General features: G+C 35.2%; 1 protein-coding gene across 1 annotated transcript; it reads right to left on the bottom strand.

Moving 5' to 3' along the window:
• Positions 1 to 198: 198 nt before the first annotated feature.
• Positions 199 to 16,093, bottom strand: Megf8 (multiple EGF like domains 8). Its single transcript, XM_089704707.1, has 22 exons — positions 15,634 to 16,093; positions 15,373 to 15,564; positions 15,074 to 15,300; positions 14,000 to 14,191; positions 12,268 to 12,367; positions 10,896 to 11,338; positions 10,656 to 10,820; positions 10,443 to 10,579; positions 10,131 to 10,364; positions 9,321 to 9,457; positions 9,001 to 9,223; positions 8,383 to 8,921; positions 5,568 to 8,289; positions 5,059 to 5,493; positions 4,815 to 4,979; positions 4,125 to 4,729; positions 3,628 to 3,876; positions 3,095 to 3,390; positions 2,706 to 2,953; positions 1,930 to 2,585; positions 1,462 to 1,598; positions 199 to 1,105 (listed from the first exon to the last, which is right to left on the bottom strand). Exons 1-22 carry the CDS (start codon positions 15,802 to 15,804, stop codon positions 1,000 to 1,002), a joined length of 8,379 nt encoding a protein of 2,792 aa, XP_089560833.1. The 5' UTR covers positions 15,805 to 16,093; the 3' UTR covers positions 199 to 999.
• Between the last annotated feature and the right edge of the window lie 11,563 nt (positions 16,094 to 27,656).

The following is a 27,656-nucleotide window of genomic DNA, read 5'->3' as shown; positions in this document are numbered from 1 at the left end:
ATAAATTTTTATTTTACATGCATTCATATTAATCACATTCTCATATGTTAATTATTTTTATTGAATTGTGCAATCAATGAATAGTTTTTTGTCTTTCTCTTACTATTATCTACCTATTGACATAATATTCAGAAGACTTGGGATTCTTATATTATATAGACGAACTAAACTCTGATATTTAAAAAAAAAGTGTAAGTTGTGCAAAGCTGCAGTGGGCAATCATAAAAAGTATAAGAGATTCTCAAACTTAAAAATAAATAAAAAATACCGCTAAATTGAATACCTACAATGAAAATTAAAAGTATAGATAAGGCATGCAGATTAAGACTAATATATATGTGTAGCAATAACAAGCCATAACATAATATTTATGTTATCCAACATGGCATAATAAAATTTCGAAATAAACAACACAACAGTATTCGCTACTATTGGCTATTCACAACCCGCGTAAACTCACGCTCAGTTTGATTCCTTTGGCTCTGTGTATTGGATCTGTTATGGTACTTTACTATAATTGTTTTATATTGTTTTCCAATCTTATATTTCCACTATCGACGCCATCGTCAATAATAATATATATTTTGTATACAGATTACAACAACACGATTTAAACAATACCGCTACTACAATTACACTACACTTAAATATTACCATAATATATAATGAGCAGCTTTAATTCCAGTCATCTACTGGATTATATATAAGATCTCAAATAATTTGCTAATAAAAATCAATAAAAATTTTCCTTTCTTCCAAATATACAAAAATTACGACGTAAATAATTATTCTAAAGTCGTTTAGCGTAGTTGCATTTAACGAATGATGTTTCGAATTTAAAGCACGCTATTTACTAAATATTAAAATTTTTATATAAATTATAATACACTGAATCAAAAAATTAAAAATGTAGCTGCAATAGTTTGTTTGTGGTGTTTATGATAAGATATGGCGATCATTTTGGTAACAATGTGTGTATGGCGCTAGGTGGCGCGGGTGTTAGAGCGGGCGGCGCGGGCGCGGGCGCGGTGCGGGCGCGCGCGTCACCAGCACCAGCGCTGACGCGAGCGCCATGCGTACTGGCGCGCGGGACCCACCTGGCAATCTAGGGATTTGTGTATGTTTTTAATAGTTTTCATATTTAACATGCGAAAATGTTGGCAGAAATACCCAGGATGCCGTGCATGGGTGGCGTTGTTAAAATAACTGTACTGTACCAATGTAGAAATGAATAGTGGAGCGTAAAACGTGCCATTATTGGAATCAGTTAAAAAAAATGAAACTTTTATAATATAGTCATTAAATAGATACATAACACCCTAAAATTTTGTTGCATATAGGAAGATTCATTCGCCTACTAATTTATGACTAGTCGGTTTCCAACAAACATTTTTTTAATTTTTTATTATTATCGTATCTCACAATCTCCATTTATCGTAAAATATCAATAACACTACATACCTGACGAGCACGGAGGTGACGGCAGCGCGTCCGTCGGCGGTGGGCTCGATGGCGACGGGCTGCACGTCGGCGCGGCGCCGCCCGCCCGCCACCAGCACCACCACGCCCGCGAACGGACGCTTGGCCATGTGCAGCATCTGGTTACGAGAAATTGATTAAATCATTCACTGGTTGGACCTACTAGGTATTTTATTTCATTTTTGCCAGGATATATTATGTTTCTTCTAATCTAATAAATACATATATGGAAAATCCTTCAAAAATACTAAATAACGTAGTTTTTTGTTATTATACGGGATGAATTTACGTAATAAAAAAGGCAACCCTTATTTTTTTATTAATTGATATAATAAATGTTTTTTGTACATTGTATTTTTAAACAAATAATTTAATATCAAAACAATTAAAGTAATGAAGGTATGTATAAAATTTATCAACATCAAGATCTGAATAATTATAAGTACAAACCTCCACTACGTGCCGCCTTCTCGCTCTCCGAACGTCTGCTGCTTGTTTCGCTTTCCACGCCACTACGCAGGCCGCCAGAAACAAAAAGAAACACGAGAAGAAAACTGAGAAGAACACGAACAAATCAATGTGCAGTTGATCTTGTCTAAAGAATACAATTCCGAAGCTCGCTGCGCCCTCTTCGGTGTTTCTCGCTCGGACTATGATATAGAACTTAGTGTGGGTCAAGTCGTGGATGTTCTGCGGCAAAGTCAGTACAAGGCGGTTGCGGAGATTCCTGACACGCAATAGTACATTTCTCTTGTCCACTGTCACGTACGTCGCTAAATCTTTAGCAGTGTAATCTGCGAGGGCATACTCTATCTTATCATAGTACCACGATACTTTAGACTTTTTGGGAACGTGATCATCGAAAGACGGCATTTTGCGAAATAGATCGTGTTTATAGTAACTGGAGTCCAACTCAACGGCGTGTGCACCAGTTGACGAGTTAACAGATACTACAAAGGAGCTATCATTGGGACTCATGTACAAATCAACGGCCCCTTGCGTTACATCCACAATTACACGTATATCTACGTTCATGTATCGAGGATTAACTGCAACAAACACTGTTTGTCCCGGGTATAGGGGGCGCGGTTTGATTTTACATTCATCTGAAAAGAAAATTATTTTCATATGAAACTAATAAATAACTTAAATATACTTTATATTAAGACATGTGTCTTTTATTATGATAGAAATTATTATAACCAAAAAACCTTTTTCAAACTAACCAATTGACTTGCCATCAAAGCAGATCTTGTTCTCAATATTGATTGTCTTATAACACTGGTGGCCATTCCTGGGGTCGCCCATATAAAGATCCTTGCACTTGACACATTGATAACGCCAGCATTCCTGAGCAGAGTTCTTGCTAGAGGAAGTGGTTTGGCACGAGACATCACTCTCTGTATTGTTGCCACAATTACATTTTTCTCCTGTGACCGGGTCGCAAGTGTCGCCGTGGCCGTGACATTCACATCTGTTGAAAAATGTTATTATTTATAAGTATGAATTGTTTATTGTGATTGGATAAAACACACATAAGATTAACTGTAAAAGTCATAATCTATAAATTTAAAGCTTGTTTACAGTTAGACAACAAAAAAAATAACGTTCTTACGGTCGACAATCATCTCTGAAATCTTCGGAACCTCTAAAATATCCTTCTATGCACCGTTCACACCGAGGCCCGTCGGTATTGTTAGCGCATCTCACGCACCGAGCCTTTGTTGAAGACGCCCCATCTCTATAATAGTCCTCTAGATCCGACCCACTCACGTCACGTGACGTCAGCGATACGTCATCGTTCGTGCACGTCGACGTGTGCCCGTGACAATACACAGAACATGGGATACATTGCCCGTTGTCAGTTGGATCGCCGACGAAGTTTGGTTTACATTTCTCACATTGACTACCCTACAATTTCAAAAAATTTATTAGTATTCTTGAAATTTAGTAAAAATTAAATTTTGGTACTCTTTTCATGTAATTTTATTTAAAATCAATTTGTAAATTGATTAATAATTTAAATGCATTAGTTCCATAATATTACTGCCTTTACGGTTAATCAACATGCTATAAATTAAAGCTGATAGTATGAAAAACTGAATTAATCTTGCAATAAGAAAATGCACATAAACAAAACACACTTACAATCGTATTATTATGACACTCGATACACTTATCCAGCTTATCCGGTCCCTCACAATGCGAGTGTCCATTGCACTGGCACTGTATGGTGCAGTTGGCGCCCACATAGCCGAAGTCACACCGACACACGTTGGGCTGCACGCAGGCCCCGCGCACGCAGCCCTGCGAGCACACAGCCGCACACACACCGCCCACGCGCTTGTGGCCCTCGCCGCAAAGACACTCGTAGCCGGTTGGCAAGTCTCGACACACCTGGGAATACATTCATTCTTGAGAATATACATATAAAACGGCTAATAAATATCGTCAAGGATTATATATTTTTTTATAAAAAAGCGGGCAAACGTACTGGTGGCTCAGCCAGTATCGAGAGATCACCACAAGTACGTTTGTGAAGATGTTGCAGGTCTGAAATTTAATCTTTCAAACTGTCAATTCCAAATAGAACCTGTTATTTCATTCATTAAAGTTATAGATAAATAATACATTGATATTCTCACCTCTGAATCTGCTTTACATTGATGATGATTATTCTCACACTCATTTTCAGGTGGACATCGAGTGTAATGCCATGAGAATGTATCGTTTGTACCATTCGTTTCGCGCACATTCGAATAGACTGCAGCACATGTAGTGCGAGTTGAATAATCCAAGGGCGAATCTATAGACCCTTCAGTACAAACTCCTTCACCGTTCTCACCCTCGATAGCACACCAACCACAGTGCGAGTGATGTAAACATTCTGAACATTGATCGAAAGTCCCACACGGCGCTGGACATTTATTCTTATCAGCTTTCGTTAAAACTAATCCGCAAACGCCTCCCGCGCAATACAAGGGTTGATAGGCCGGTGAGATACACGTGCCAAGATAGCTAGCCCAGTGACATTCAGAGAATCCTCCCTCAGCACCATCGGAACTCAAACATGATTGACAATCATCATATAGATGACATCGGCTAGGACACTCATCTCTATTAGAACCAAAATATGAATGTCCCAATTTTGTTGATAAGGAGCGAATACTTGTGCGACCCTGTTCTTCCGTTAATATGCAAGTCCAGTTATAAAGTTCTGTAGAATCTGACGTTATCCGCGTTAATTGACCTTAAAATATAACATAAGACATAAATTGATTATTTCTACATATTAAATAGTTATCAACATCGGAAAAAAAAATTACTAGCCATACCATCTCTATTAGCTAGCCTCGTCCAAGAACATTGACTGGAAACACATTTTTCGCAATCTGACGCCACACATCTTAATTCAGGACATTGATCAACGTCGCTTATGTACGTTGTTCCAGCGTTGCATTTCATACTTGTACATGATTCATCGGTAGGTACACATTCCCCTAAAAAATTTGAACAATAAAAAAAAATACAACCAAAAAGTAATTTAAATAGGTAATTTTTTTTTGTCATACTACATACCAACTCCCGCAGCGCAAGTTTCACACCATCTGCAAGCCGGTTTTTCCTCAGGATACATTGGCCAAGCAGCAAGACAAGATGTGCAAGTCGTAAAGTTTTCACATGGTCTTCTTGCTACTAAATCGTAATCACACGCTGCGCCAGCATTAGTCGACACTCTATCGCTGCCTTCACATCCCGGTTTATCCACGGAATAACACTTTGTATACTCTCCAGTACTACAAAAACTGCATCCCATATGGCTTCGACACTCTATTTTGCTCGAGCTCCATAACGAACACAAATCTTCAGGTAATGTTATTCTTGTAACTTGGCAATTTGCGCTGCCCGTCCAACCACCAACTATGTATACGTTCCAATCATTTTCAGATTCCAAATCGATTGCCATCGCATGAGCTATAGTGCGTGGAGGGGGATGATCTAATACTGATGGACCTGGAATAATAAGATATTTTAGCAAAGACGTCAAAGGATTTAACAAATAATGACAAGGTAATTAATATACAAACCCTTTGAAAGTTTAACCCATTGGTTACAACTATAGACATATGCAATTAGTGAATTAGATCGTTTATCCGGTATAGTTCGTCCTCCAAATACAATCATGTAATCATTTGTCGTAACAGCGGAATGTAAAAAAGTAGGTCGAGGTAAGTTTTCAAATACGTTAAGACCTGGAAATGTTGGTAATTCGCTCCACTTTTTAGTAGGATAATGGAATGAAAACAATTTGTTAGAAATCATTGTGCCATTGTAACTATACAAAATTCCTCCAAATATATACAGACTTTGCGAAGGTGCATGATAGACAGTACTGTGGCCAATTATACCTTCCGGCTTATAACCCTCACAGTTTATTTTAATCCATTTTTTATTATCCAAATCAAATTCCCACATGTCAGACATGAAACCTTCCTCCAACGAAAACCCACCCACAAGTACTAAACTTTCGTAATCCTGGTATTTTTGTAATGTTAATGAATGTCCGGCAAGCGGCGGTGGCTGCTCTTCTTTATTTTTTATGTTACTCCATCTTTGATCTTTTAAACTAAATTGCCAAAAGTCGCGTAAGGTTTTATTTTGGCCTGTTTTTTCTTGTAAACTCAATCCACCATATATGTATATATTTTGTTTCGAATGGTAAATTTCAGCAGCATGAAAGTATCTCCCTTCTGGCATTTTTGCATCTGGTGTAGCTTCGACAGTTACTTGCATCCAAGTGTTGTTTTTGGTATCATAAAATCGTATATCATTCAAAGGTCCGTGCGACAAAGAATATCCTCCAAACATCCACAGCCCACGTCTATCAGCTACTAAACTATGGCCAAAACGAGGTAAAGTTTTTCGAAGATGATCTAATCCATCCGATAGAAAATCTGAATCAAATAGCTCTGTAAATACTAACTGGCTTTTGTCTAGTTTTAATGAACAATCGTCTCCTCCATAACCTTCATTACAAAGGCAACGCCCGTAGTTCATATCGCACACTCCACCATTAAGATGTCTACTGCAGTTATTTCGACATATTTCTATATTACAATCAAATCCGCCAAAACCCTCTCGACATATGCAGTGCCTCTTATTGCATACACGTGGCCAAGTACAGTGACCATCACATGCTAACACTTGATATACGCCTTCGAACCCTTGATCGGGCTGACTCTGTTTGTAGTGAACAGTCAAGTTTCCACTACGAGCTTCTACTACCCCAGACGATGCTCCGTTACAAAATACTCCCAATAATTGGCTTTGTTGATTATTACTTAAATCAGGTACTCCACCTAAACCATCATAAACATATACCGCATTCTGATCACATGGCACATTTAAAGTAGAAGAATTTACGGTAAATTGAATAATTGCATCTCTTATTTCCTCCGCTGATATTATCCACAAACACTCTTTCGTTGGGCCTATACTCGTAATATCCGGGTCAGTTTTATGTGAACCAATACCTTCGGTTTCGTTAGCTTTTAGCATGCCCCTTGGTTCACATTGATAGTAACATCTGCCGCCATGTCTGGGATCACCATAAAACTTGGGTTTACATCGTTCACAATTTTGTCCTTCGGTATTATCTTTACATATACACTCACCAGTAGTGACATCGCAGATACCACGTGACTCGTCTCCGTGGTCATTACAGTCACATCGGCGACATCCCTGTCCGGTTGTTGCATTACCATGGCTTCCGGGCTTACATGATTCACAAAACTCACCCTCTGTCCAATCTTGGCACTCATCACATCGCCCAACTCCTGTCTTACAAAAGGAATGATTATGGCATCCACAATTAATCGAACAGTCTGCACCTGTCCATCCTAAATCACATTTGCATTTGTACTGCGGGGCACCAAGACAATATCCGTGAATACAATTGTTGTAACATGTTCGCATACAACTTTTACGTCCGTCCCCTATATAACCCTGTTTACATTTACAAGTATACGATCCGTGCGTATTGTTGCACACCGCATGCTCATGGCAATCATGAAGCCCGAGCCCACACTCGTCAACGTCCGGACATTGTGCATAGGCCCATCCTGCATCTGTAGAAGTAACATTCAGCAGTGAAGCACAGTCTATATGAGATCGAGTAAAGTCACCTTCCGTACAAACGCCATTTATAGGATTTTCGTAAGAATGACACCAGCCACATCCCATGCTCCTCAAGCACGTTGCGCATTGTACATGTGCTTGACACGATTTGCACTGGCTAGTTTTTTTATTAACATCGTCGGTCGGAGATGATGCCCGATCGAGCCATTCGCGGCATAGGCCGAACTGGTACTCGCTAGTGTATACGCTGAAGCTGAAGCACTGGCGAGTGGCTTCACACCAAACGCAGCGTCCTCGTTCATCGAGACAGTGTTCGCAGTCGAGGCGCATGCGGCACGGCGCCGGACACTCGGACGCGTCCACGATGGCTCCGCTGGCCCTTCCTCGCCGAGCACACCGCGCTTCGTCTGCCCACCATTCACAGTAGTTCCCCGATACGCAACGCTCGCAACTTATATAATTTGAACAATTCGGACACGCCGCTGGTTGCAATGTCAAGTATCGCCACTCATTATCTAAGGTACAAGTGACCTGTTCATCTACGTTTCTAGGTTCGCATCGATTCGTCAACTCGCACCAACCGCACGCGGCATCGGATAGACATAACAAGCAGTTATCGTAGTTTGAGCATTTCCCATCAGAGAATGGTTCTAAAAATTCAAATGTGAAAACCTGAAAGAAAGGAAAATATTAGAAATTATATATATTATACGTATAGTATTTTCATTAAAATTTGACAAAGTAATAACTCGATTTATAATTTACCTTAGCGCTTTCTTGCGACTTATTGTGAAGTAATTCCATTTTGGCATGATAATGAGATGGATAAAGACCTGTATGAAGTGAATCGTTAGCATGCATATCAACTGAAAGCCGACCAGGACTTAATATAGGCCAATCGACGGGAGCACATATAGATGGATATCCAGTAATATTTGCAACAAGATCGAGTTTGTCACCAAGAGTGACCGTCAAGTTCGCATGGCCCGCGCAGACTTGGAGTGTTTCACCAGTTCCATTCCAATATTGAGGTATATGTAACCATCCTTTAAGTCGAGTTTCGCTTGCTCCAGCTATAATATTGTTACTGCCGCCTCCGGCTCCCCAATCCACTGTGGTTGCGTTTACTACTGTTACGGCATCAGGATGATTCCAATCAGCCGGTTGCTGATATCTAAGAAAGGTTAAGCCTGGTCGTTTATCTAATATTTTGCATTCATCTGGAGTAGTGACTTCGGTACCCGTTGTTCCCCACCAACCTGGATTTTCGGAAGGAGTATCTTCCCCGCACACACCGTAATTATCTATAACAAGCGATTAGATTATATGCAACGAAAGTCGGTTAAAATGTACAAAAATGTTCAGATGTGACTTTAAACTTACCATCTTTATGATGACAGCGTGCATTTTGTACACACCAGCTGCATTGATATAAGCCTAATTTAGTGCTGACTGATAAGAGAGGAGAGCGTGAACTATTTTTATCTAATGGTGGCCCATGAATTAGACAGGATTGACAATCTCCAAGAGCTGGACATATTCCACCACAACGAATCGATTGTAAGTTTGTTGTACAGTTAGAACCTATGGTCCTTCCATAACAAATCTGAAATGTTTATTGATTAAGTCAATTTTTTTTTATCAAGAAGAAGATGTGAAGATGCTCTTTTTTTACTAAACAGTTGAACTTTTATTTTACTCACATCATCAGCTGAACACCATCCACATTCTGGATCAGCAAGGCATTCAGGCTGAGTCTTATGTCGAGGACAAGCCGACTCTGGATCCTTGTTAGTAATGCCTGCGTGCCAACTGGGTACCACATAAGCAAGGAGATCGCCTAAAAATCATACATAAATAATAGAAAGACCAAAACGCTTATTTTAAACGAAAAACAGCTCATAACTTTATAAAGGCTTTTCTTTTACGACAAAATGTGTAATGGTCGTATAACATGTTTCGCTATGTTACACGTACAGTTATAGAAGATAAGACGCATTTCTCGATCTTTTACTTACTCCCGCAATTATTATCGAGTTACCTACTCAAACATTTTATAATTATGTAAAATTTTACAAGTGTTTCCGAATAGTCTTTTACAAATTAAATCATACAAAAACATTTTAAAATATTAATATGCTAATGCAAGAACGTGTATTACCTAGATCACAAGAAGCTAATTAAAAGTGTCATTGAAATAAACTCCGAACAGCAATAATGTAAATTTATGCACCTCACAACAACGCAGCATAGAAACTTCTATGGAATATGAAATCAGATAAATAACAATGTACAAATTGTAGAACTGAGAGCATTTTTATTACGAAGTATTTCGCATATTTCTCAAGACTTTGTTTATCGTAGATACTAAACTCGTTCATTTTTAATATCTTTACAAACTTTAGTTTATTTGATCGTAACTTTTGTTAGGGTTTCGTTATACTTTGATGATGTTATAATGAAAGGTAAAAAATTAATAATTTTGATCAAATCTAGTATTTGTTTAAACTGACCGTTGACATTGCCGTGGTATCCACCAACTATGAGTAAGGTAGCGGGTGGTTTCAATGCAGCTGCGTGCGCGAAAACGCCTTGTTTCTTTGGATAATACTTTCGAGTTTTGCCCAAAACGTCTAGCGGAATCCAAGCATGGCATCCAAGATGGTATAAATACATTTGTCCATCATAACAGATTTCCTCTCTGTTGTGACGATGCGAATATCCTCCAAAGACGACCAAATAATTCCCTAGAAAAAAGTAAAAAAAAAATCATTTATAATCCGACTACATAACTAAACGGTTTCATTTATTGATATTGATATTACCTATTATAGTTGCTGTATGAAAAGCCCTTTCACGGGGCACGTATGTGTCCCGCAAATGAGCACGTGGGTAGTGAATTTCACTCCAATGTTTATGGTCTAAATCGAAAGTAAACATTCTGTCCGAGAGCTTAGAAAACCTGCAAAAAGTAGAAAATTAAGAAAATGGTTACAAATACATTATGTGTTACAATTATATAATGTCCTTATCCTTACCTAGCAACACTGGCGACAACTCCGCCATAAACTAAAATAGAATTGGAAGGTTCATGGTACACAGCAGTATGTGCAACCACCCGCACGTCCAATTCTTTCCCACCGCGGACTTGAACTCTTTCCCAGGACTCCGTACTCGGCTCTCCCATTTTTATTTTATATAAACTGAAATAGAATCACATTAATAAAAAAAGCCAATAACATCCGCACGGTAAAAAAATAATAGGAATACTTCTTTACCTAGAGGAAAATTCACCATCAACAGTACTTCCGCCGAACAGATACAATTCATCCTTAACAGTAGTTAAAGTATGTCGAGTCAAACCAGGTGGTGTGAATGAGGAATTAACAGCTCTCAAAGTCCATATATTTTCGATCACATCATAATACCATAATTCCGAAGACAAGCTGCCATCAGAGAGCTTTCCTCCATATAAAATGAAACCATTGCCAAAGGCACATGCAGAGTGCCCATATCGTGGTTCAGGTTTAGTATAGTTGTTTGATTTAAGGCTCACGAATTCTGGACGATCCGTAAACTGCAGGTAACTTTCAGAATATGGCGTGGGTGAATGGGAGTACATGATTGGTAAAGCCGTCTTGTCATGGTGGGAAAAAGATGTTAAAAGTAAGTTAAATAAAGAACTTCTATTTCCTATTTGCCAGCTGCCATCTATATTTCCCTGAAATATTTATAAACGAAAATGACGACTGATATCAAAACTAGCTAAATCTTACTTTTTTTTCTAATATATTTAGCGTACCTACTTTAGCTCTTTGGCATTGAAAAACGGTATTGTGTCTAAAATGTATACCCACATCATAACGAAGAATAATGCTAATATTATTTTAAGTTTTATGACATTTAATGCATATTTGAAAAAAATAAGGAATAGAAAAAACGACCGTGACGCGGAACTCAAACCAAAAAAATTCAAGATAAATATTCTAATCCATACTTAAATATATTTTCATAAGTTATAACTAATAACAAAATGAAAACTCATTTCTTTTATAAATTTTATCATTGAAGTTAAATCGATATAACAAAGGTAAACAAGTTTTAACGTTGACATCCAGCCAAGTACCTGTATGTACGGAAATAAATTCTCGACTCGTCTGATATAAATGCTTTAACCTCTAATTAAACCATTAATTCACATGGAATTACATATCAGTAACCCAGTGGCTACCAAACATCAATATAAATTATTATGTTCGATATGATATGGGTACAGTTAAAACATACAGTCAATAATAAAAAGGCCACATTGTAAATAACAGTTTTAAACTCTTTAAGCTTTTGTCCCATGGCTTCGCTCGCCTGCACTTTTATTTTATTACACATCGCGTAGGTATAAGCGATACATACTTCGAACCTTTATTTAATAGCAAGAGTTGCCATGGACCTTTCCCAAGGTCTGTTCTATCCCTGTGGCTGTATAAAATTCAATCGAAATCGGTTCAGTGATGTGATTACGCAGACACATTCATTATTATAAATTTATAATAATATATTTATATAAAACAAAAAAAATTCTAAATCCAGATTATAATGAATACTACATTATTCCAATGCACTTGTATTATCAGAATAGCTGACCTTACTCACCTTGGTAAATAAAGTTAATAACGACTTATCAATTTCTTCATTTGTAGGATATCTACGCAAAACTTTTCCGTTTTCATCATACCATTGACTAGTAGAAAATCTGCAATATCATTAAATTAGAGACTTGTGCAGGAAAAAAGTTATGTACCTAGTAACAATAATAATAACAAGTTGCAGTTTTATATTGGAAAATGAGCAAATTATTACCTACTGCACCGTAACTAATGAATAGGTAGCGTTACGAATATGTCGAAGAAAAATGATTGAAAAATATACTTTTTCTGCTTGTTGCTTTAATCTTTATTATTACACAGAAATCGATTAAAAAAAGTTATGATTTACCAGCGCTGTCCTCGCTCCTTACAGGGTCAAGGGTGACTCATCGGCATTAAATCGATTACTTACAAATTACAATGAAGTAGAAACAATTTTAATTTACTAAGAAAATCTTCGTAATTTTTGAGAGAAATTTATTAAAGTAAAATTTATTTAACCCTCACGATTTAAAGCACTAGCGCGATAACGCTAAAAACCACAGATCACAGAAACTAAAGGGAGATATGGTTAGGGGGCGGGGCCGGTGTCGCAGCAATATGTACAAAAAGAGAACAAACTGTAGCGGTGCTGTATACGTACGTCACTTACAATCTAGTGTGCGAACGAATAGTCGCTCTCATATTTTTGTGTGATGACACGCACACAACGCGAAGTATTGTTTTGATTTTGTTTACTGCAGTTGTGTGCAGCGTAAATTTTTTATGAGACACGGTTTCGTACTCAGCGCAAGCGATTGGCATCTCTCTAGATCTCTATGCTAAAAACCTAAGTGATCCCGTATCGGATTGCGAAGATTGGTGCTCTTTTAATAAGTAATATAATGAATATTGAATACTAATATCGTGATCCAACCACATTGTAATTAAGTTAGTAAGATGAGAAAAGGCCTTAAATTCCAATGCTAAAACTATTTTCTGCTTATTTCTATCTATTATATCTAGTCGATTTAATAGACCCGTAATTTTACATAGATAACTAGATATGAGCCAAATGTCTCATAATATACACGTCTATTAGACCGGAACATCGCGTGGCGCATTACCTTGTACAGATTGACAACAACAACTGTTACATAACTATTTTTATTTTCCTTTTTTCCAACGACACGAATAAATATTATTTTACATCAATCCATACTAATATTATAAATGCGAAAGTAACTCTGTCTGTCTGTCTGTTACTCAATCACACCTTAACTACTGAACCAATTTGCATGAAATTTGGTATAGAGATATTTTGATATCCGAGAAAGAACATAGGCTACTTTTTATCCCGGGAAATAGGATAGGTTTTATCCCGGAAATCCCACGGGAACGGGAACTATGCGGGTTTTTCTTTGACTGCGCGGGCGAAGCTGCGGGTGGAAAGCTAGTACATAATAACTATGACTTGCTGTACTAGGGCAGGTATCAGATAAGCCAAACAAGACAGATATGTATTTACAATTAACCGAACTATTGTTCTATTTGGTGAAATTTTGTGAACAAAAAAATAGGTAGTTTATAATCCCCAAGACTGTCCAGGGGGGCCCAAATAGACTGATTATAAAGAAATTGTTATCATCTGACCCTACTGATTTTACAATGCATCAATCAATACAACCATCTAGACATCATAATACTTCATCATATCAATGATAAGACATCATAATTATTGATCGTAAATATCTACTTACTTGTATACTTCCAAAACTGCCAATACTCTATTCAGATCATATCCTCCAAACACATATAGAGAGTCTGTGTGGTTCACATACACGACAGTGTGTGCCGCACGTTTAGTCATACCACTTTCAGTGTGCGAGAGCCAGTGCCAGCTATTGCCATCTTTGTCATTGCTTTTGAGTGAACAGGATTCCCCGGAGTATCTAAAATATTTAAAACCAGGCTTTATCTATAGTCTTTTAATGAAATAAAAAAAAGATTCAAATACTAGTATAAACTTTTATTCCCCTTATTTCAAAACACAACTTATTATATTTTATAGTTTATGAAGTCATATATTATTATATATTAAGTTGATTATAAAAGAACAAATAATTATAATCTTATAGTTCTTCTTAATAAATATTGAATTAAATTTGCATTGTCTGTGATTCAGATCAAACAGGTTATAAAAATAATTTATGTTATATTTTTATATCAAGAGGATATAATGGTATCAGATTCTTATACACAATACAAAAAGTTTATATAAATGACCTGCTTCATAATTGCAATTTAGATAAGAGTATACAATGAATGCATAATTGACATCATAATGATGGCTATAACAGATATATAGCTATATTTACATACGACATTTTGAATCCATGTATACTATGACAACAAGTAGCATAATGAATACAGGCATAAAAATTCACAGGACCATATTTTGAATTCATACGAGTATAAAAAGATATTTATTTGGTTATGATGACGAGTATGTATGCAAATTACTTTGCACAAACATTCAGAATTAAAGACTTTTATTTTTTTACCATTGTTTATTTTTATAGCAAAGATGTTAATCAGAATAAAGTTTATTGGTTAACTTCAATGTACATATTAAGTACAAGAAGTGTTATTCTATTAAATATACATATTTACTTTCTTTTTTAATAAAAAAACAGTTTTTTTGATTCATCATTCAATCACATTTGAATTTTAGTTTCAGAAGCAGCTGTCATCCATCAAAATCATGGACTTCAAACCTACATCTAATAGGACAGTTATTGAAAAATATGAAACACTAAATTATTTCAACTTACCCTCTTTTGCATAAACATCTGTCTCCTTTACATTGTCCATTTCCTGAGCAGCCATTAGGACACAATTCAACACTGCAGTCTGGACCGCCCCACGTTCCAACACAAAAGCATTTGTTGGACAAACACAGGCCTCTACCCGTACAATTATTTGGACAGTTGTGTATGGCATATGTGGCTCGAAAACCATCCAAAACATAATTTGTATCACTATACAAGAGTATTAACATCTGAAAAGGTTGTGATTTGTTTCAGTGTGAAGACTTTGACACATTTGTTATACATCTCTCATAAATACTCACATAGCCACTTGAAGCTGTAACATTCTGCGGTTCGGTTTTTCCACTAAAACTTCCCAGCAATGGAGCATCAAAAGAATCCCCATCATATACAAATACATAATCATAGGAACATTCTGTTCCCATGCGAATAAAGCTCAGTGTAATGTATTGAGATTTGTTAGATGCCTTAATGAGCCATTCGCAATGTGAGTCCTGTACAAAATAATATCATTAGAAAAATGTTCTTAGATTGGAACTTTCCATCGAAAACTGTACACTTACTTGCGTATAGTTTGAATTGCTGGGTCCATCGGTAATAATACCACTGGGATCTGTGAAAACTCTACGAGTTTTGTCGCAAGGAGCTGTGGACGCGGCACACAACACTGCCAAGCAAGTCCAACTGAGAACTACTAAACTTGCACCTTTCTTCCGAATTCGTGGGTAAAACATGCCTCTTTAATATTTTTGCAAACCATAAGTCAAACATCAGAGCCATATAATCGTGAAATTACGACTAATAACACTAAAATGTAAAATAAACAAGGCTCATTTAGATGACATCTACTTCAAGGCTAACAACTATATTATGGTATTATTCCACACTAATACCAAAAAGGAATACATTTATTATATTAATATATTGCGGTTAATAAGAAATTATTTTAAACTTATTTTCTACACTTTCATATCACTTTCTAATAAAAATTTTCTTAAAAACAAACAATCAAGCCATCACAGTATTTTGACATTATAGTGACAGTCGTGACAGTTTGCATCTTTTTTTTACATTATGACATAAAAGCTGACTGATTGGTGCTGCCTTAAAATCGAGATTATCGAATTTACAAATAGTTAAACAATAAACATTTTGTGTCGTATAATTTTTATAAAAGTATTTTAATCTAAAACTAAAATTGATATTTATACGTATCACAGCACATCTCCTAAAAATTTCTATGCTTTATTTGTTTTGAAGTGGTTTTGAAAGGCAATTTCTGATCTGTGAACGCATTCGTAACATTGGGCGGGAAATAAAAATAGTCGTAGGTAGATAAAAAAATAATACGCAAAAGTTAGTGATTATGTTCAATTAAGTAAGTAAATAGTTATTTTGTTAATGGGCTGTTATTAGTTAATTGTACAAATATATATCTTCCAAACATTCGTGTATAAATAAGGTAGTTATTATTATAAGTAATATTCATTTTTCAATTTATTTCTCATAATGAGTTTTGGACAAGAAGTACCTACTTACCTACTTTCTAACATAGTTACATTCATTTATATAGGTATACTAATATTTTATTTCCGTTACATAATTAAATTTATGCTTTGATTTTCCATTAATTTAATATTGTTTCAGTTGAAGATTACCTAATGAAACCCGAGTGTAATAATATTTGTAAATCTCTTGACCATCATTGTGATTAATTGTGCAGTGTGCACTAATAAGATATTGTATTGAGACCATATTATTATTTATAAGGTCCTTCATATTCGTAAGTATAAATAATATTATTGCTAAGAGGTATATGTACATAATATTATAATATATAATATTATAAATATACTTAAGTAATTAGTAAAAAAATATCTACTAATTAGTATTTTCGTTCTTTTATTTCCGTTTCATTTATTCGGATTTAGATAAGTATGTAACTATATTAAAATAGCTGTTTATAATTTATTCATTATAATAAACGATCTAAACCATCGTTCATGCATGACCATTGACCACCACGTAACGTATGTCACGCTGCATTATCGTATAGGGACGACTTTAGAAATTTATAAAAAAATATATAATAGTAGGTAGCCGCTTGTCCTGCCAGCACGGGCGAGGCAGGACAAGTGGCCCGAGCGGCTATCTACTACATAATATATTTTTTAAAGGGCTATAAATATAGAAAGAGACTCAAAAATTGATTAAATTTTTAAGTATCCTTTACTACTCGTACAAGACGTACGACGTACTAAAGATAAATATTTTTCTAAGAACATTTACTATAATAATTATACCTACATAATATAATAAATTTTTTTCACCATCAGAAAGTAGATATTTCAACGAACAAAAGGCTCCCCGACTTTTTGGAAAAAGCTTTTATTTTGACGCGAGGATTTTCGATTGATGCTTTTTTGATAGTAAGTTGTAATAAGGAGCAAAAATAAATGTTTTAAATCATATGAATTACAATGTATTTGGGGCACTATGTATACACATTGTAATTTATATGTATGATTTAAAACATTTATTTTTTGGGAATAACGTGTGCAGTTTTCACCAAACTTCGTAGAATTTCTTTTTTTAAGATAAAAATAAAAACTTGCTTCTAATGGGTTTGACAGTTTTTGACGGCCAACCGTTTAAAGTGTTGCATTAGGTATATTATAGTCATACAGGTCATAACCACTGATCACTATTACGATTTCTACGTTTAATAACAAACTATTTCTCTATTAATTCTCTATAAAACTATCTATCTATTTTATTTTCTGAGTATTCTGAGCAATAATTCAGAGTAGGTACTCTTATGCTGGTAGATCAACGGTCAACGGATAACCTAAGGTACCTACTTACGTCTTTATCTTTTGGTTTCCAACGACCTTAGTACTTCAACATTTACTACTATTCTACTTTCTCTATAAAATAAAATTCTTGACTTTACTGATCACTAGAAAGATTATACAAACCTAAAATACCTAAATGTAATTAGTAAAGTTGGTATAAGATAATAATATTCAATTTTCTTTGCAACTACTTGACTCCATGCAGGTTCTTATAATTTGTTAGTAATCTGAATTTCTGAAAGTTCTTTAAAAAAATGGTTGGCATTTTAAACAGACTTCATTACCTATTTCTTTGTTGTGATATGGCTGGATACGAGGCGCGATAGTGAACATTTACAATAGAACAGAACGTAGAATATTATAATGTTAAATCATCATTTTTTTTTAGAATCTACAAAGTTTATAAATTTATAAAAAAAAATACAAGTATCGCTGCAAGCGTTCAAAGTGTTTCCGAGCTGCCTTGCTCATTTACCGTACCTGATATACAATATTTCATTAATTTTCTATACTTAACCACATAATTGAAACCTACAATTTGCAAGAACAACAGCCATTCAGTAGGCTGGCTGAGATGAATATCGATCGGCCGTGCTGCTGACTCGGCAGTCGCACTCCAGCGCGAGCGTAGCGGGGTGTAGGTACGCACCCGACACGAATAGGCTAGAGTCGGTAGAGCTACAGAATTTTCCTGCAATTTTATATAAAAAGTAGGTAACTGGTTAAGTCCGGTTAAGGCTCTTGAAATCACAACATTTGGACTTTTCATTATAAAATTCTTAATATGTAACTACTTTCATGAAAAACAACATATTTCATGCTAATTTAATTAAATCATACGTAATCAATTAGTAAAAAAAAACATTTTAATTTAACAAAACTAACATTAGGTACTTTTATTTACGGTCGAAGATTTTATAAATTATTTTTTTATCAAAAATGTTCTGTAACAGGAGGCCTATTATTGATTATAAGCTGATTATGCAGACTCCTAGCATATTTAACGATGGTGAAAATTAATAAATCATTAATGCGTACATGAGTGCGGTCGGAGGCTGTTAAAGATTTTTCATCTGGAATGAAGTGATAACCGCTAATGACATGTTTAAAATGCCAACTCATTCACTATAGACTTTTCACTATTAAGTATCAATATTTTATTTTAAAAAGTCTACTTACTTCGATTAATTTATATTTTAAATGCCTACCTATGAAAAATCGTAGTTAGTATTTAGGTAAGCTATTATAAGTATAATATGTAGTTATTAGTTTTAATTAATTTTCTATTTTTATTAATTAAGTAAGATAGATAATAATATAATGTACATTGCTTGATGATGACGAACTTTCATGAGAATGCATTGTTTTTATGAGGCTTATTATTTAATATTATCATTAATTTGTCTTACTGTTCAAGATAATCATTTAGATTATGATTTATGTACTTAAGTTTTAAGGGCATAAAAACAATTATCAAAACGAAGTTGTATTTAAAAAAAGACCACGAAATTTCAAATATTATATATATGTATATCGATTTTGAGTGGTGGTCTCTTATTCCCCTAATCGTCTAAAGCAAATATCGTGAAAATCTAACCCGATATTTTTGTAAGTAAATAATGTGTACTCAGCTAAATTCAGTAGCTAGCATATGTTGATATTCCAGTTAGGTACGTACGTACACTGTCTTTGATAGCAGAGCGAGTCTTGGGAACGCACGTGACGGTCCATTCTAAGCGCCGTTTACTATGTAAATGAACTGACCGCTACCGTTCATTTTTTAAAACAAACACCACATATTGCGGCCATTGTTTACACTGTCTGCTCGTTTTTATGATATTTTTTGCAAATATTTTAGCTGCTAGTTTAAATTGAAATAAAACCTGAAACGTTTTAAAATGCTATTTTCGAAAACTGATTAAAATATTAATCGTCCATCGTGGGACTATTAAACTGCATTTAAGTATATTCGGGAATATTCCCAAACCAGAAGAACATTAAAGAGCATGCCCAAGGGAGCGGCCACTCCAGTGTCCACATCATCATACAAATGGCACATTAGCACCCCGCGGCCGGACGCACCTTATCTGCCTCTCAACTATATTTGTTCTGCTACGGATTACAAGAGATTTACCACGGTCAACGAACGCTAACGGCCGATTATGTGTCCTCTGCAAAGATGGGTTAAATTTTATGCTTGTTTAAGTCGCTGGGATTATAAATATCGTGTTATTTTTTTATTGATTCAAACAAAAAGCAGGAGCTAGCTAATCTACAGCAAGGAAACTATGCTGCAAATATATTTATGAGGCATTAAGTCTATTCGAACAGTTCTAGTCGACTCTTTATTTAATTTAAATAATTATTATGTCTTCTGGATAGCTGTAGGTAAGTTTTAAAGATTGATAGAGAGATTACAAGGTTTACTCTCCCTTAAAATATCGTCACACATAATACATCAATAGTACTTAATTAGATATTTAAAACAATTAAATTAACAGTTTCTAATGTTTATTAATGATATTTTGCCCGTTTATTTGTTTAGCCAAGCAAAGCTGTGACTACAAAATGTAGTTATAGTCGGGCTCCGCTATAAATCAGAGACTGTCGATGTTGGGCCGCCCTATGCAACTTTATTTCCTTCATTTGTCTCCTTTCTATTGTACAATCTTATTTTATAGTCGGCTATCTGATTTGTTTTTATCTATCATCGCTTCGTTATACATATAATAAAACATTTGTTAATTTTCCATTTTTTTAATAACAAAGAAGTGAAGCAAATTTTCTTACACACTAATTGATGACTGAAATTAATTATTAATTTTGAAAAAAGAAAAGACTTTGCTTCATGCCATTTTATTACATTTGCAATAATTTCACTTCCCGAATTGACCATTAGCGATAAACGTTCTACAAAACCTACAGTAGCGTGCACTGACCTTTACTTAACACTACGGTGTTAAACTGTGACCTAATTTCAGATTAATACGCTTAAGCGGAAACCTCACTAAGCAGGTTCAAATGGCACACGGAAGGACGGCTACATAATACGGATGAACCGACTGTCTAGCGGGAAACGAGCTAAAGGCACAATGTTTATTTAACTTTGTTGACTCTTCTTCATTGCCCAAGTTTAGCGACTAAGTAGATTTATAGTTCCGCCCTGTTCATTATCAGTATTGAAGGAATGAGCGGCGTCAGAGCGCGGAGAATAAATCTGAATGCAGAAAATATATAGCCATTTGCCAAGAAAACTTTCAGCTTTAACATAAGTTTGAGGAGTTTTCCGTATAGAGCATGAATAACCATTTATCTGCTCGAATATTTATATTATTTTTTTATTATGTCACTGTTCATCGTAATTTGTTTTTTGTATTATTTAAAAACTGTTTATTAAAAAATTTATTATTGTACATGTATGCAAATACAGTTTAAATTTGTTTAATGAATGACTAGTAAATTAATTTATTTCATTTGTCCCAACAATAGATTCAGGCATTTTTATAACTCTACAGGAAATATTTTAGCCATTTACCAATTGGACACTGTCTATAACCACCCCCCACATAAGAATTATTACGGAAATCATAACCCATCCAGCCCTGTGTTGTCATGTAATTTCAATAATGTCCAAGTTTTATTTCTTTATAGAATTATATTAGAGACAAAAAATAGCCATAATTCTTGTGCTGGTTGATCAGATATACGCATAATGGCTATAATGGATCCTGGTCAGCCACCCGCATGCAAATAAATCTGCGGACCGATGCAATGATGTGTAGAGAATGGGGTTGCTATCATAACCAGTTGCTGGACTCTTTTTCGTACCTGTTTGATTAATCATGTAATATAATCTTATAATATTTTTGTTTAACTCAATTCTAATTAGAACAAAAATAGACAAAAAAATATTATGTAGTAAAACTGTAGCGTAATTACCTCTATGAGGTAGTAATTTAGACTTTAGTACTTACAATAGTCTGGTAAATTAAAACTATATTCATATTAAATCATAGAGTCAGCTATACTTTATAATTTAATATAAAAATTAAATAAGAATGTAGAGATCAAATTGAATCTATTTTCAATTTTGTTATTATTTTAAACGTAAGGGTCGGGCCACGGGACATAATTTTTCCTGCAGATACCGATGACCGATCTTTACCTGATGTTGTTTTATCCGGAAAGTAGGTAGCCATAAAAGTCAGAGCAAATGGCAGTCAATAAAATAAATAGCGATGGCAGGGTGTTCTGTAAATAAGTCGGTGTCGGGCTCGGGGCGACGATCGCCTTTTTTATTGGCGCCTCGATTGCTCTCGAAACAACGAGTGTGAAGCGAGCGTCATACCAACGCTGATGCTGCAGATTATACGTGCAGATTAGAAATGAAATTCCCCGCTGGGTTATGACATTATCAACAAAACACTTCTGTTACACTTCAAAGATACTATTCTTTACTTAAAACGAATTCTCTTACATACATCTACGAGTATATTTCATTGTAAGTATAAAAATATCAACATTTATTGATTGTATAAAAATTGTAAAAATAAAGTTGTAATGTTGCAGTAAAACAAAAGACATATTTCAAGTTATAACAGATACAATATTTTTGTATTAACTTTCAACAACCAGATTTTTATTAGAGATTCTATCGGAACCATTTGATGTCAATGTTTTGAGTATCAGTAGATTGCGTTAGGAGACAATAATAAATATTCTGTGCGTATCGTGGTCGGTCGCGAGTAGTACCCGAGATAGATGTATTAATTTGTAAGAATTTGTCGTCGGACCCTCGCCCCACACTCCACATGAATTCCAATCACGCACAACAAGTTCCGTAATTGCACCTAATAATTTCTTTAAATAGCTTCAGTTACAGTGGACACTAACAGCTGATCAACTATCGAAATAAAAGATATATTTATCGGACGTACTCGTTTGAACAACATAACTTTCCGATGACATTTTGTTACAGATACATTTTACGAGGGTCGTCATTGCTACTCATAATAAAAAACGGAGTAGTTTCATTTGGAGTTTTATATGTCCTACGAGCGAATAAGCTTTACTGCTACATTTTATTTATATTGGCAGTAGTCGTCCGTGTTATTAGTCGTCGTGTCAATGCATCGCCGTGGGCTCGCCGGAGGTCCCAAGGGTCTCGTCAATAGAACACGAACCTAATCCAATCACTGCTTATACTCTTTGTCACGCCCATCGTACATTTGTAGCTGTCTAAATTTCTTTATTTGGATACCTGCAAACCGGTAAAACACTTTAATTTTTTGTGCTAAAACTATAAGGAAGTTTTTTTAACCTTTTAATATTTCTCCATTTAAAATAAATGAAGATATTATTGAGTTTTGTTAAAATATCTAAAAAATGATCATAATTTATGTAAATTAAAAAAAAATCACACTAAATTACTACTAGCTACGTAAAGGCTACGTTTGACAAGCAGCGTGTAGTACGCCTACGCACATTGCTACGATGGGCGCGTAGCTCTACGGCGGTGGGACGTTTAGTTAATTTACCTAAGCATCTTACCGCTATCTTTACGTCGCCGCGCCGTCACCCGCACCTAGGATTATGTTTATGGTAATTTATAATTCTCTTATCACTGTTACTTAATTATTGGAGTATTATTTTTATCATTACTTTACAAGAACGTTACTGTAAATATTTTATACACATTTCCAAGAATAGATTTTATCATAAAAAGGAAAATAACAATATTTTATACACATTTCCAAGAATAGATTTTATCATAAAAAGGAAAATAATCATGAATTATTATTAGCTGTGTGTTTTAAATGTGCAAAACACATACAGTGAAACCTGGTTAAGTGAGACATCAAGGGACCTGCAATGTCGTTTCACTTATAGAGGTATTCCACTTACCCAGTGTCTCAGATATACAGGTATAAATAAATATCTGTCTCATTTACAGAGGGGTGATAACGATTGTAGCTTTCGTTTTGACATTTTTCAAATAAACATCTGTATGGTAGTAAAGCGAAACTAAAACTGAAGGTAATTGAAGCTCAAAATTTATACTTACGTACTTGGAATTACGTGTGGAATTTGTGGGTTGAATAAGAATGAGTAAACAAACAATGTTATCTCAGTTACAGAAGTTTATGCATATAAAATTTACTCGCTGTCTCAGTTATAGAGGTAACTATGATGATAAATCGAAAGAACAAATCCCAGATATAGAGGTTTACCTCGTCCCACTAACAGAGGTAATTCAGTGCCAAAGTGTTGGGACCTCAGCATGAGTTCCAGTTATGGAGGTTTCTCACTTATCCAGGTCCCACTTAACCAAGTTTCACTGTACATATTCGGATATGAGGTACCTACGTAGTAATTAATGTGATAGATAATGGGGTGTAAAAAGATTAGGTTTACAGCTAATTAGCGGTGAAATGGCTAAGAATGATTGGGAATTAAAATTGTATAGAACGATGTCATAGTAGAATCTTAGCTGCCAAAGGTAATGGGCCCGAGACGCGAGGGTCCACGGTCCAAGCTATAAGTCACCGTTATCCGATAGCGAATCAATGACCGCCCCGATATGATACATGGCTACAGCCGTTTATAGTTTTAGCTGCGGCCACTGAATTAATACTGCGGAAATATCTCGTATAAATTTTACGACCTTGTGTTCATTAGGAAATTAATAGAATCTTTTATTTTGTACAGTGAGAAATTTATGTGCTCGGGCGTATCAATTATTTTGATAGTATTTTATTGTAAACTAGTAGTAAGTAGTTTGTTGTGTAAGTTGGTTATAGTTTTTTTGATATTTTATAAGACATGAAAAATCGTCTATCATAAAAATACATTGCACCTTAACGTGTACCTAGCAGATGTGCGATCGATCAGCAAATACATAATAAGATTTTTTTATGAGGGTATTTGAGTAATTATCTTTATAGCTTACTATTTTAAAACTCCCCAAGGGGACTATATTCGGTGATTCTACTACTAAGTAACTAACTACACATTATAGTTTTACTATGGTGTATTACTTACAAATGTCCTATATTAACCACCTATATTAATCATTGTATTAGGCTCTATAAAACAATACCAATGTACTTAAATTGCGCTTAACGATTGAATAGATTGAACTTTCAGCTTAGCAAAAAACTGGACACCTGTCACCTGCACTATTATCACGGTCCAGGGGAGTGCTAAGGGCCTCGTCCTGTCACCACGAGCTCATCTCCGTGTTTTAAAGGCAAAGGGCGCTTGTTAGCGCGAACGTGCCGCGGCGCCCGCCGGTAAACACGTGGGTAGATAACAATCTATTTGGATTGCCTCTATATTTCATTTTTCCCCGTGTGCCGCGCTAACTATATAGACGCGAGTCACACTGAAACGATATAAAGGATATACGGGAGCGTCCCCGTTTAAAAGGATATTTATCTTATTTGATTTTCCACGAGATCTTTTATGAACGTTGCCGACACCTGTTTAAATACTTTTTTAATACATTGGGATGTGTAAAGTATGATAATTACTATTGATTTGTTTTGTATGCTCGGTGATTGAGATTCTTTAGATACCTATAACCTACTCGGCTCTTCTGTAAACAATTTAAAACCGTTGTACGTTTTCTAGGGAAGGTGTCAAGTTAGGTAACGGTTAGTTAGTTCGTATTTGCTCGGGACACTACAACTGGTTGACCAATGATTTCTGCACACAGAATAACTATCTACCCTATGTTGACGTAAAAATCCCATCGGTTTACTAACAATGTCATCTTGATGTCTGGCTAGGATTGTAATTCATTCAATATAATAATGACCTTTTTGAGTATGTACAGTTTTTTTTAGCCACGGATATTAGTTCCTTCATTGAGTTGTTCATAAAAGCTGAAGGGTTTTTATTATTTTTTAAGTACGCGCTCGTTTGCACGCGAATGGGGCACTTAACCACGAAGATAAACTTTAAACGAAACCGAGATTCCCTCCCCATGCAGCTCTATTAGACATCTTTATGTGAAGGATAATAGTTCTGCCACGCTTTTTACTTGTTTTCCACTTTTTGTAATAAAACAGTCCCACATACGATACAAATAAGTGGAAATGGTATTTTGACCATCGGATTCGCAATTTATGTACAAAATGGAACATACAACATACAATCTGTAGCATTATGTTTTTATCTTACATAGTATTTATTATTGAATAAAAAGTACTTTAGGAATATTCTGAGAAAGTATAGCTATATTTTTTTAGCAGGATATTGTATGACATAGAGTTATACCCAGAATGAAATAAATAAACTGACAAAATAAAACAATTCTGATACACGCTATCCATCGACTGGATATCAATATAATCGCAAGTGTCGTTGTAAGACACAGGTATGACATGGGATTGAACGGACCTCGCATAGAACGTGACTTGGGTGAAAATTTATGCGAAGCGTCACTTTGTGAGTATTTTATATAGACACGAATATAGAAACTACTTTCCTTCAATAAATTGGAAACAATATTGTTTCATCTACCACGGAAAAAGCAAGTATCTACGATTCGTAGAATGTAGAACACTCTTCTCCCATTTCGTAAGCAATTTGTATAAATTAAGACATTTGTTAAATTACTTAAAATATAATCACTAAATAATATAATAAATGCAATATAAAAACACACAATGCACAAAAACGACCAACGCACAATATTATACATTCCCTATACACCGCAACAATAACCATTATTGTTTAATTTGTATTTATTAACCGTTAAAACGTTGAAATAGAGGAGCTGGGGTTTTACTAATTTCAACCCTCCAACGCAATCGGTGTGACGCGGCGTGTGAGGTTGAACAACGCTTTTGATTCTTATTCATGGCGCGGGGGTCGAGCCGACCGCGACCTAACGATTTGATAATGTATTCACTTGATAAAGCGGAAGGTGGTACTTCGCGAATGCCGCATTAAAAAACCAATTACAGCGTGACTAAATCGCGCCGCCGCTCCCGGCTATTTGTCAGACTCCAGAGGGATAAAAGTATATTTTAAATTTAATTTCACGCAATTTTCAAAATTGGGGGACAATCTGATATTATTTTTATTGAGCGCGGGTTGTGGCACTTATTCTTAAAATGATACACTTTAAACAGTGCTATTAAAATAAGTTATTTAGTATATTCGTATAATCAACCATTATGACGTTCATTATTATATCAATATTTTAAAATTTCAAGTTTTTTTGGAAAGTGATTTCAGTACCTACCTTGTTCCAACTGCCGCCCTAATACAATAACGGCCGGAACAAACTGCGCTATAAAATATCACCAGTGAATAAATCAGTTTTGCTGTGATGCGCCCGACCCTCTACCTCCTGTAACTATCTACGATTTATGGTCATAGGCAATAATATTACAGATAAAATATTAATTGCTGTTCTATATTTTGCATACCTAGGTAGGGTAGGTTATGCATTAATGCTACTGATTACACAGCATTTAATTATAAATTACTTATTTTGAACACCAATTCAAAGGAGATTACCCAAGTGACATCTTCTAATCTATGGCACTTGGTATCGCCAAGAAGCTTATATCTAATACACTGGAGATTGCACTATGACCATTAACTTGTCACAAGAAAATATAACCTTGAATGACGTCAGTGTTGTTTTTTGTCTCTTTCTGTGGGTGACCACACTGGTTTGTATATTCAGGATTTTTCGAAATAAAAAAAACTAAAAA

This window comes from Colias philodice, chromosome 2, assembly GCF_061535455.1.
Source record: "Colias philodice isolate Cphi_HAF_F1 chromosome 2, ilColPhil1 Martin Lab GWU primary, whole genome shotgun sequence".
In the NCBI taxonomy this organism is placed as follows: Eukaryota; Metazoa; Arthropoda; class Insecta; order Lepidoptera; family Pieridae; genus Colias; species Colias philodice.
Note: the sequence above shows the minus strand (reverse complement) of the source record. Positions and strands in the feature narration are given on the sequence as shown.

Bases quoted from the DNA above. Each gene is read 5' to 3' on its own strand.
- Megf8 (XM_089704707.1), bottom strand. From the start codon at position 15,804: ATGTTTTACCCACGAATTCGGAAGAAAGGTGCAAGTTTAGTAGTTCTC. The intron at 15,301-15,372 runs GTGAGTATTTAT...CAACCTTTTCAG, and splicing joins TTACAGCTTCAAGTGGCTAT to ATGTTAATACTCTTGTATAG. The intron at 8,922-9,000 runs GTAAGTTTAAAG...CGCTTGTTATAG, and splicing joins ACGCTGTCATCATAAAGATG to ATAATTACGGTGTGTGCGGG.